Genomic DNA, 12,432 nt, shown 5'->3' with positions numbered 1-12,432 from the left:
CTACTAAATATGTATGTATGTATGTATGTGTGTATGTGTGTATGTGTGTATGTGTGTATGTGTATATATATATATTTGTTGTATTTGTGCTGATAAATAAATAAAGGGAGACTAGTATAGATCTATTTCAAGCTATTTAGCTCTCATCAGCTAGCCATACCCTTACTGGGATTTGAACCTGGGCTATATTACATACTAGGCAGACATCTTAGCCATTAGGCCACAGGCTCTTATCCGTTATCAGCGAAGCCAGGGTGAAAGGTATCTATTAGATTTTTTTTTACAACCCCCGGTATGCCCAAATATGGGAGGAAGATCACTACTTCCATTCTCTGTCCTTCGGCTCATCACAAGAGACCATCCAGGCAGAAACCCAATAATTTTACTGTTGCCTTTTTGTTACATTTTTGTTGTATTTGTGCTGATAAATAAATAAAGGGAGACTAGTATATTTAGCTCTCATCAGCTAGCCATACCCTTACTGGGATTTGAACCTGGGCTATATTACATACTAGGCAGACATCTTAGCCATTAGGCCACAGGCTCTTATCCTTTATCAGCGAAGCCAGGGTGAAAGGTATCTATTAGATTATGTGTGTGTGTGTGTGTGTGTGTGTGTGTGTGTGTCCCCTACTAAATACTGTGTATACGTGTGTGTGTGTATACATACATACATACATACATACATACATGAAATTTTATAATAACTTTGATATAAGTAAGTGTAGGCATTGGCAATTTCTAATTACTTTAGCCTGTTTTAAATGCTATAGAGAGCATCAGAGTGATGGCAATATTGAGTTTTGGGGACTTCCAGAGGGGATGATTTTCTAAAAAATTGATAGAGGTGCATTAAGAATATTTTGCATATCCCCCAAATCGATCAGATTGAAAATCACAACTTCAAATTCTTGTGGTATAAGTGGGTTTCTTAGATGTCTCTGGTGGATCACCATGTGTAATGGGCAGAAAGAATGACCTTATGGGACAGGAAGAAGAGCCGCTTACCAAGAAAGTGGGTCAGATAAAAGAAACCTGAGTCTGGGGCAGAACTGTAAGCTGAGAAAGCATCTCAGGCAAGAGCCTCCCTAGTTCTCATGTAGATAAAGGGAGGAAGAAGGGAAATGCATTCAGACTTGCAAGTTTCTCTTACTGTAATTTTCGAATAAAAGTACAGATAGCCCTCAACTTACAAACATTCATTTAGTGATCATTCAAAGTTCAGCACTGAAAAACGTGACTGACGACAGTTTTCACACTTACAACTGTTGCCGTAGCCCTGTGGTCCTGTGATCAAAATTTGTACGCTTGGCACTTGGTTGCAGTGTCCCTGGGTCTTGTGACCACTTTTTGTGATCTTCCGACAAGCAGAGTCGATGGGGAAGCCAGATTCACTTGACAACTGTTAAGTGTTAAGCTACTAACTTAACAATTACTGTGATTCACTTAACAACTTTGCCAAAAAATAATTGTTAATGGGGGCAAAACTATCTTGCTTAGCAGCAGAAATTCTGGGCTCAATTGTGATCGTAAGTCAAGAACTTCCTGTAGTATTGTCTGGCGTGACTTTGGTGTTGTGTTTGGTCAACCTTGAAGGGCTGATACCATGAAAGAGAGTCTCCTAACTAGGCCAGACCCGGCAAGGCTCCTATCATGCTTTCATCGGACTAAGAAAGTCGTTACTTTTAAAGCCCTACATGGTATAGGACCTGGCTACCTGAGAGACCGCCTCCTGCCATTTACCTCCCAGAGACCCATAAGATCTCACACACTAGGCCTCCTCCGGATTCCATCTGCCGGTCAATGTTGGCTGGCGACTTCCCGGGGGAGGGCCTTCTCTGTAGCTGCTCCGGCCCTATGGAACGATCTTCCCGTGGAGATCCGGACCCTTGCTACCCTTCCGGCCTTCCGCAAAGCGACCAAGACCTGGCTGTTCCAGCAGGCCTGGGGCTGTTGATTTATCCAGCCCCATTGTAAGCTATGAATATTGTGGAATTTTAATGTTGTTTTTTTAATTTTTTGTATGTTCCTCCTTCCTTTTTTATCTGTAAGCCACCCTGAGTCTCTTGAGAGTGGGCGGCATACAAACCCTATAAATAAATAAATAAGTAAGTAAGTAAGTAGATAGATAGATAGATAGATAGATAGATAGATAGATAGATAGATGATAGATAGATAGATAGATAGATAGATAGATAGATAGATAGATAGATAGATGATAGATAGATAGATAGATAGATAGATAGATAGATAGATAGATGATAGATAGATAGATAGATAGATGATAGATAGATAGATAGATAGATAGATAGATGATAGATAGATAGATAGATAGATAGATAGATAGATAGATAGATAGATAGATAGATAGATAAATAAGAAAGCCCTGCCTGAGGAAATGTGGCTCGCCCACTATTTTTTTTAGTGTGTTAGGCAAAAGCACCCTCTGTGTATTTGTAAAACTATTGCTGATAGCTACCCTGTTTCCCTGAAAATAAGCCCTCCCCAGATAATAAGCCCAGTCAGGCTTTTGAGCGCATGCGCTAAAATAAGTCTTCCCCTGAAAATAAGCCTTCCCCAAAAATATTTAAACATATGCTCAGACATTTCCTCTGGTTAGTTGCTTGCCATGTAAACAACACGAAGTGAGGAGGCAAGGGCGGAGGGAGGGAAGGGAGGGGGGAACATGCCCGATGTACCCCACATGCCCTTACCTGATGGCTGCTCCCGAAACCCTAGCCACCGTGCCCTTTCTGTCATGCTAATGGCCATCGCAAAAAGAGCAGCAGGCCCAGTGCGCAACATAGCAGCAGCCATGAGGTGACCATACTCACCGCCTTCTGCACCACAAAAATAATAAGACCTCCCCGAAAATAAGGCCTTATTTTATGGGTCAAAAGAAAATAACACCCTGTCTTATTTTCGGGGAAACACGGTATATAGTAGAAGCAAACAGTGGTTTGAAATGTATTGGTCCTAGCTAGTCCAGAACATAACAGGCTATAGATCTTCATATTCTTAAAATATGGTGCCGAGTTTCAGTACGGGTGATTTTTTTCTATTACTTTGAGATTAGTTCGGCTTTCCCTGAATGATCTTGTTAGCTGAAACCGTGGTTTCATTTATTCTTATTTTAACTTTCTGACATGAATGAACAGGTGGTTTTCAGGAGGGGCGGGACATGACAGGTCCCTAGGTGCTGTATGCAATTTGCATTATGGTTCAATTGATCCAAATTGCGTAATTTGTACCCTTTGGGCAATGATATCGTGATGTATGTGTGACATTATTGCGGCTTTTGCTGGAGACCTACAAATGGTTGCTGCTCTTTGCTCTTTAAAATGATCTGTTATCCTTGCAGAGTTTGTGGGAGGGGTCTATGTGTGTGTGTGTGAATAGTTGTGTGCTATTGTTACAAGGATAAGAAACCTTGTTTTATGCTTTTCCTCTTCTGCCACATATTTCTATCTCCCAGATAAAATGATTGCTGCTGGTGACCTTTGCCTTGAAGACATTGAAGATATTGTGTCGGCAGAAGATCCAAAGCCCTTTGATCGTCAGTTCAGTAGAAAAAACATTATTCCTAAAGTGCGAAAACGCCAGTCACAAAAGAACCTGGAAGTGGATGATCCTCCCCCTAGAGATAGGTACATATTTACCTTTCTTATAATTTGAAGTAAGATTTTGCCATACAAAGCACAAAATAAAGGAGAATATCTGAGGCTCGGGTAATGAGGCGGTCCTTGGTCCTCTCTGAGTTTGCTTGCTTGCTTGCAGACATGTCATTTACCCTAACTAGGTAACATCATCAGGGCTAGTAACAACACTAGCATTGATGATGTGACCTAGTTAGGGTAATGAAACATTTGCAAGAAAAACAAGCAAGCTCGGAGAGCACCAAGGGCCTCCTCAAAGTACAGTACCTTTAATTTGCGTTAGATTGAACTGTGTTTAGCATAGATAATTCTGCTTTTAACTTCGATCAACTTTCAGGGGATGAAAGACATGTGGGAATAAGGAATCTGAAAGACTGAAGCTAGATAGAAGGTTATAATGGTGATAGAGATTATTCTGTTCAGCAGGACACTAAAAGCAGAACTAAAAAAATGGAGACTTAACAGTTATCTTTATCTACAAGTCTTGCTGTACTGTCTCTTTGCAGGGGTAGGTTCTCTGTTCCCTGGGAAGGATGAGTGAAAAATACCATGTATCCTAGGAGTGCATACTCCAAGTAGAGTTACCCAAAATGTAAAGATCAGCTAGCTTCCCAACTAAAGCAAGCAGGTACCTATATCAGAAAGGTGCTGGGGGAAGTTTAGTGACAATGACAGAGGCATCACTTCATACTGCAATCATTCCTATATTTTACCAAGAAAACCACATGGCCGGACAAGATAAAATGATTGACAATATCATATCAGATTATGGGAACTTCAGGTCAGATGAGAGGCCACATGCTACTGAGGAAGAGCTGAGGACATTTCAGAACACTAATAATATTTATGAAGAGTAGATTACAGGACATCTAGTTGCTGATGGCACCATTCATAAAAACAAAGCTGCAAAGACATGCAGAACATGCCAACATCAAAGAAATGGGACTTAACAAAGCTCACAAACTATTGCACATTATTTTTAATTTTTAATATGCTATCAAAATTATGTTTAGGGGAGAGGAGGAGCCTATGTCGCTACGAAATAGTTGCCCGATCTCGATGCTCCGAGATTGCCGCCAATACTTTTATCGCTGGGTGGTCTAATTGGATCTAAACCGTCCCGTAGAGATGGTGAACAGGAAGACTACGTTCTGCTGGTCACAGGGACATCGCAAAGTCCCTGATTGATGCAGGAGAAGGTCTCTGAGCTGGCGTTAAAAGCTCAGCCCTCAGACTGACGAAGTAGGGACGGCTCCAAAATGGAAGGAAGCGGAAGAGAAAGTGTTTACAGCTGGTCAGGAATTTTTATCCATTTTAAAAGAGCCTGCCTATAAAAAACTTAAAGCTAATTTAAATCTAAGAATAAAAGAAATAAGCGGCGGAATTAAGCTTTGGATGGTTTTGTTCAGTGTGTTATCTTAATTTTTAAACGTTATTTTCATGGATGGCATTTATGCAAACCATTTGAAATGAATGGATCAAGTTTTCTACTATTTTTACTATTATTTTCACAACCTACGGACTAAACTTCTTATTCATCACTACATGTGTCTTTTACTCTTTCTTCTCTATTTCATGTAGGAATTTGACTTTTTTTAAAACTTGGAATATTAAAAGATACAAAAAGAACAAAGAGAATTGCAACAATTGTAACAACAAAGAGAGATAACACTGCTACTTGAAGACTGGAAACTTGAATATTGAAAACAAAATCTTTTTACTTTCACTACTGATTATCCTGGTCTGGAACTTTAAAGTCCCACAGTTTGTTTATAGAAAGTGATAAGAAGTAAAGCACCATTTGTTTTTACAAATGTTCCTTTGAAGTATATCCTTAACCAGAGATCTCATAGTGAACCTAGGTGTAACCTTGTAAAAATCTTCCAAGTCAGAGCAGAAGTGTTTTAACAGCTGGAAACAATGGCTTATTTCCAACAACAGAAAGAATTATCTTGCAAGAGATAATGTTTGCAATACAGAAACTATCAAATACATTTGAGAAAATGTTTGAAAAATTAGAGCACCTAACAGAAAAAATATGATGAAAAGGATGGAGATGCTTATCAAATGGGGAAAATAGAGGGTAGAGTAATAAAGAGAAAAATGACTACAAAGAAATCAAATCTGCTGACATCTATGGTGAATGGTTTCTGTCTGGAAATGGAAAAAGTGGAAAATGGAAAGGGGAACTAGATGGATGGGAACCCTACCCTAGATGGCAAGACACCGAAGAAGAAAAAATAAAAGAACTTGTGGACTTAAAGGGAGAAATTTTATTAGTAACACCATTGATAACAACACTGACAACTAAAGACAAGTTGATTAAGGAAAAAGAAGGGCATCACAATTACATGAGAGAATCAATAAACAATGAGTTGCAAAGAAGAGTCCATACAAACTTGATTAAGGAGACGATTAGAGGACTGATGCCACAAATGGCAGAAGACATGAGACTGTTTTGTTACTGGAAAGATACATGCTGATAGATGAAAGTGTTTAATCTAAAACTAGTTGGACTTAGTGAAATTTAGTGACGATAGATATGGTTAAATAAACAATTGAAAATGATAATAATGTATACATATGTATTGGTATAACAAGTAGTAATTGGATCTGAATATTGAATGCTACCTATGAAAGGAAGATCAGAAATGGTTTGGTTACATATAAAGATTAGTAAAAAAGAACTAAATTATGATAATGGATATAGTCAAATAAAGGAGAGATAATGATAACAATGTATATATAGGTATGGGTACAACATGGGGAAATTGGATGTAAATTGTAAACAGTGATTTGGAAAGGAAGATTAGAAACCTTTGTTACTAAATGTTATTGATGTTTAGCTAGAATAGGCCATAAGGAATAGTGTTATTGGGATACTAGAAATAGCCAATGTGATGCCAGTATGTGGTTATGCCTTGAGTTTTGGTATGTTTTATGATGGAAGTTTAAACAATTACAATCAAACGAAAATGGGGGTAGGATGATGGTAATATGTACAAATATATTTGATTTAAAATACTAGAATTAATATGAATCATGGGTGACTGTGAAAGAAACGCACGGAAATTTTTTGTAATCAACTAATACACTTTCTACAGTATGTAAAGAAAGAGGATTTTTTGTGTTGTGTCTGTTTTGAAAAATAAAAAACCTTTTAATTAAAAAAATATGTTTAGGGTCAGCCAGAGAATATTAGAATGCTGCATGGAACAGGAAATGCATAAATCCCTGATTTCAGCCATCTTCTTCTATTTTTTTTGTAGTGTCATCGTTTTGTCAAAATCAAGAGCAAATGTCTTTCATTAAGACCTGCTATTAATATTTTTACTTTATGTATGTATATTGCCTAAGCATTGCAATACATTCCCTCTCAGAGGGTGTGTGTGTGGTATTTTAGGGTTTGTGAGTCCTCTGTATCTGTAATCACTGCTGGAGAAAATTTTTCTATCGTGGGGAAATTTACTATGTTTGTGTCTTTAAACTTGGCAGTGTGATTCCCGGTATACAGAAAATTTGGATACGTACATGGGGATGTTCCCATAATAGTTCAGATGGCGAATACATGGCTGGACAGCTAGCCGCTTATGGATACGGTATAACAGGTAATGAGTTGAACATGTTGTATTTCTTTCAAAGATTTTATTTTTAAAATGAGATTTAAATATGCTGTTTTCTTTGCATTTGCTCATTTATATTATTTTCAGAGTACAGATTTTTCCATGCTTATTTAAAAAATAAATTGATAAAGTAAAATAGTTCCTTAAGTAACTGGAATTATTTTCATTGGTCAGCTAATAGACCAGAGGTGGGTTCCTACTGGTTCGGACTAGTTCGGCCGAACCGATAGCGGTTTGGCACCCTGGGTCGCTGGAAGTGGCAGCGGCCCAAGTCTGCCACGCTCCCAAACCAGTTCTCATACGGTGGCGCCATCTTGATTTTTGGTTCTGCGTATGCGCAGAACAATTTTCATTGCACAAATTTATTTTCTTTTTTTAACGTTTTCTGCATGGGCAGACCTATTTTTGTGCAAATGTGCATGCGCACACCAAACTGGCAGTAATGCTGGCAGCAACCTAGCCCTGTAATAGGCATGTTTAGTAGTTCAGGTGGGGCAGATTTTGAGGTTTCCTTTATAAATCCCCTTTCCAGTTGCTTATATAAGTTACGCTATTGCAGATCAAGTAGACTTGCTTAATTTACAGGTATATTAATGAAGTCTTATTGGCGAATACAAGCCTAGGCAACGAAGGAAAATCTTAATGTCATAGACTGGAAGGTTTGGGGAAACGTTATCTATTCACTGATCAAACGTAATATATAATTTCCTATTTAAATTTATTTTCAAAAGGTTTGAAATATTTTATTGCTGTTCATATTTTTATATTTAATACTTTTAAAACATGAATTTTATAGCAGCCTTGGACTCCCAAGAAAAAATAAGGGGTTAAATGCGTTACAGTAAATAAATAAAATATCTTGCTAACAAACAGCTGATCATCAAGATTGTTTTGCAGACAGCTCAGAATAAAAAATAATTGGATGTCAGGAAGACATTAGGGTAGAGTTAAAAGCAAGCTTGCTTTCTCAGAAGGAGACTGTAATGCATAAATAATGCCTCCCATAATTTCTACAATGTTTTTGCCATATATCATTGAATTTCTAACCATTGCCAACATTTGACATAATGCTTTACATGCTGCATTTAGGTATTATTTGCTTTATGTTCTTTAACTTACAACCATTATCTAAAATATTTTTTTTAAATTTATCTTGTTTGGTATTTTGCAGATTTTAATTTGTGTTTTGACAACATAATTGTTTAATTTATAGCTTGTATTTAAAAATGGCTGCTCACCAATGGAATAAGTAATGACAGTGAATAATGTTTGTATAATTGGTATATTTAACATACACTAGGTGGCAGTATTAACTAACTTTTTGAGTTAACTGTTATTCAATTTTGAAATTAATCTGTCATGCTTTCTAATTATTTTAAAGCCATACTTACGATTTTGATCTATTTTTTCATTTGAAATTGTAATTCAAAGAACTATTGCTATAATGGTATTAATTATTTTGGTCTTTGTTTAATTTTCTGGCTACAATAATGGAATTAATAGATTTCTGTTTATTTAGTAATTGATAGACTATCAACATCATATAACTAACTTTTGGCATATTTATGAATTCAATGTTAAACTTTCTGTTGACAAATTCTAGCTGTTTGAATTTTAATGTCCAGATACATATTTCTAAGTATGATTCTCCATGCTTACATTTTTATCTACACAATAAAGTCAAAGGGAAGTTCACTTAATAGCAGTGTAGCAAGAAAGGTTGTAAAACGGGGCAAAACTCGCTTAACAACTGCCTTGGTTAGCAATAGAAATTCTGGGCTTAGTTGTGATAGTAAATCAAGGATTATCTGTGTAACACAGCAAACAGGTGGTTTATAAAACGGTTTATAGAAACAACTGATGGTTTTTCTTCCTGAGTTGATTAGCAATCGGATCAGAAGAGATTTTTTTAAAAAAAAAAATCACCAATGTGGAATAATGGGTTTATTTATGTACTTATGCATTTGTCCCCTACCTTTCCAGAGATTTGACATACTTTTGGAGGTTTACAAATACAACAGAAGCCAAATGCAAAAATTCACAAAAGGACTAAAAAGTATAAAGCGTATAATACAGTGGTGGGTTTCAAAAATTGTTCGAACCTACTCTGTGGGTGTGGCCTCCTTTGTGGGAGTGGCTTGCCGCCCATGTGACCAGATATGAAGATGCCGACGACACTTGTCAGAACCACCTTAAATTACCTCACACACAGCACTGGCATGCATAAGAATATGATGTAAACTTGTTTTTTAAAAGGCATCTTTGGTTTACGTTAAAATAACTTCAACGCACGCAATGTTCTGATTGCACCACAAACACAGTAGTCATCCTTACCTTTCACAGAAGCACTGAGTTTTATAAATATGAGCATGATAGTGTAGAATAATCATATCCAAGGACCAGTGGTGGGTTTCAAAAAAAAATTGGAACCTCTTCTGTAGGTGTGGCCTGCTTTCCGGGTCCACTGATGGAACCTCTTCTAACCGGTTCGGTAGATTTGACGAACCGGTTCTACCGAATAGGTGCGAACTGGTAGGAACCCACCTCTGGTTTAATAGTAAACAAAGAGGTGTCAATGACCCAAGCACCTTCTAGAAGAACTTACCTTATTTAGTCTAGAAACATATCTGAACTCAAACAGGAGACCATTCCAAAGGGCCTGGCCTACCACAGGAAAAGACACCCATCCACACCCAGACACAGGCACACACACCCAAGTATTGTCTTTTTTGACCTCCTGAAAGTAGGGAAACAGTCAATTGCCACCAAATCCTGTAATAGTCAGTGATCATCTATTTTTTTAAAGGATGAGATAATTGAACTCGGCCACAATGCTTCAATCGTATCTTCGGGTTCATTGGTAACATTCTCCTAAATATTAATTGTTTGGAAGGAGCAAACAATAAATGGATTTTAATGTACTGCTACTACTGGTAACTGGATGCTGACATGTTAACATAGGGCATATCTGTGCAGTCTGAGGCCCATAAGGTGCTGGTGAACTGCAATTCATAGTATTACTGTCTATGCTAACTGGGCTGCTGGGAGTTGTAGATTATCAACATTGGGTATAGTGTCATTTATGAACACCATTATTGTGATTTGATCAACAACCACTGCTGTGTTCACACAGGATGCTAATTTACAATTTGGCTTATTTGGTTTTGGTTGCACATGTTATATAAATCCAGTCATTATGGTTTGGAACCCACAATCTGTGGCATAGCACGATAACTGAATCCAGCCAATTGTGGTTTAAACAACAAACCGTTAATGTAACTTGCAAATCTAATTGTCGTGTTGCTCGATGTAGATTTCAGCTCTACCCCCATGGCTTGTATAGTGTTTCAGGATTTTTTTAGACATCATCAGCTTAAACTTTGTATTGGTATCTAATTAGGAAAGTGAAATATATCAAAACAAAGGTATTTTTTCTATGCCTTCATTTTGTTTTGTTTTTTTCAAATTCCTTCCCCTAGGAGCCTGCCAGAATTGAGGTGGTAGATGCCACATTTCTGTCAAAGAATATTCTTTATTTTACTGACTTCTTAACTTGTTCACCTAAGATGCATCTGCAGCCTTTCCCCTCCCTTCCTTCCTTAACGTACAGATGGAAAGTCAGTTAAGTGCTATCACAGAAGGACTGACTTGGATGTCTTCTCAAAGACCAAAATGGTTGAGTTGCCAACCTAAGATGAATGTCATTTGAGATCTGCAGTCAATGGCATGCTTGTGAATATTTTTTGGCATTTCTGGCCCACCACAATGAAACATTATTGTGTATAAAAGCAGAGGGAGAGACTCCCACTGAGTAGAAGACACTGACATTTGTCTTGCATGTCAAAATCCTTGGCGCGGGGATCGACTTACAATGCAGAGCAACTTTGTCTTGGAGGCCTATAAATAGCTTTTTGACTTCATCCAGCCAAAAGTGAAATAGCTGTTGATTAGTAAAAGGTATTGCAATATAGAGGAGTAGGCTTTTTGGCTCAGTTTTAAATATAAGACAGATTTCTTGGCTGCTTATATATTTGTAAGACTTTTCAGACCTTCAGAGTTCACTGGCTCTATTTCAGGGTGGAAAACGTGCTTGCTCATTGGTTCTGTTTGCAAAACTAGGAAACTAAATTGTACTTCGATCTGCAAAAACCAGCTTTCCTTATTGATGGTGCGGTATTGTTTTGAGTTTATGAGTTTTATGAGTTTTATTGAACACTTATAGGCCGCCCTTTTCCCTGAGGGGACTCAGGGCGGCTTACAATAATGAGGGAGGGGAGTGCAAGACAAGACATAAAAGAAAATGTGAGTAAAAAATAATTAACAATAAAAGCACAACATTCACTCAGCATTCGGGCGGGGAGAGAGTAAAGTCCTATCCCCAGGCCTGACGGGATAGCCAGATCTTGAGGGCCGTGCGGAAGGCCTGGACGGTGGTGAGGGTGCGAATCTCCACGGGGAGATTGTTCCATAGCGTCGGAGCTGCAACTGAGAAGGCTCTCCTCCGCGTAGTCGCCAGTCGGCACTGACTGGCGGATGGAATTCGGAGGAGGCCTACCCTGTGCGATCTGATGGGACGCAGGGAGGTAATTGGCAGAAGGCGGTCTCTCAAATAGCCAGATCCACTACCATGGAGCGCTTTATGGATGGTAAGTAGGACCTTGAAGTGCACCCGGAGATCAACAGGTAGCCAGTGCAGCTCACGGAGGATCGGTGTTATGTGGGCGAACCGCGGTGTGCCCACGATCACTCGCGCGGTTTTGTCCTTCACAAAGCATGTAAGATGTAATCTAGCATGCAAAAAGGAAAGGAAATAGACCATGCACTATACAGATCTGTAAATTTTCCAAGTTTCAGTTACCGTACATACTTGTCTCAATTGATATGAATAGAGAAAAGTTTAACTTAACGTTCAGAATATATTAGAATAGATTTGGGGGTCTTGAAAAGAGCTTTATAATTGGAAACCTGTACTTGGTTATCTTGGATTAAACTATACTGGATAGTAAGACATTTTAAGTCTGACTAAACATTCTATAAGAGATGGGTTTTTCACAATCTGAGTTGAGAATTTTTCTTATCTCTGCACTTTTTTGTGGCAAACAGATTCAAACTGGATCTAACAAATGTTTCAAAACAAAGCATGAGAAAATATA

At 38.0% G+C, this 12,432-nt stretch overlaps 1 protein-coding gene and 1 long non-coding RNA gene across 4 annotated transcripts in view; both read left to right on the top strand.

Moving 5' to 3' along the window:
- Positions 1-12,432, top strand: part of CDKAL1 (CDKAL1 threonylcarbamoyladenosine tRNA methylthiotransferase) — a 325,960-nt gene that overhangs the window by 4,151 nt on the left and 309,377 nt on the right. For all 3 annotated transcript variants that reach the window (XM_087707390.1, XM_087707388.1, XM_087707389.1), the window contains 2 exons: positions 3,476-3,647; positions 7,152-7,264. In XM_087707390.1, coding sequence (XP_087563516.1) covers positions 3,481-3,647; positions 7,152-7,264 — 280 coding nt within the window. In that variant the 5' untranslated portion in view covers positions 3,476-3,480. The remainder of the gene's footprint in view (positions 1-3,475; positions 3,648-7,151; positions 7,265-12,432) is intronic.
- LOC148049257 (uncharacterized) lies at positions 4,670-5,733 on the top strand. The gene is made up of 2 exons (XR_015695687.1): positions 4,670-4,950; positions 5,238-5,733. It is a non-coding gene; the product is annotated as an uncharacterized LOC148049257 (long non-coding RNA).

This window comes from Thamnophis sirtalis, unplaced genomic scaffold (assembly GCF_051295495.1).
Source record: "Thamnophis sirtalis isolate CommonGarterSnake01/CBP01778 unplaced genomic scaffold, rThaSir2_p1.2 scaffold_2, whole genome shotgun sequence".
Taxonomy (NCBI): domain Eukaryota; kingdom Metazoa; phylum Chordata; class Lepidosauria; order Squamata; family Natricidae; genus Thamnophis; species Thamnophis sirtalis.
The sequence above is the reverse complement of the archived record's forward strand: the minus strand, read 5'-3'. Positions and strand labels throughout refer to the sequence as shown.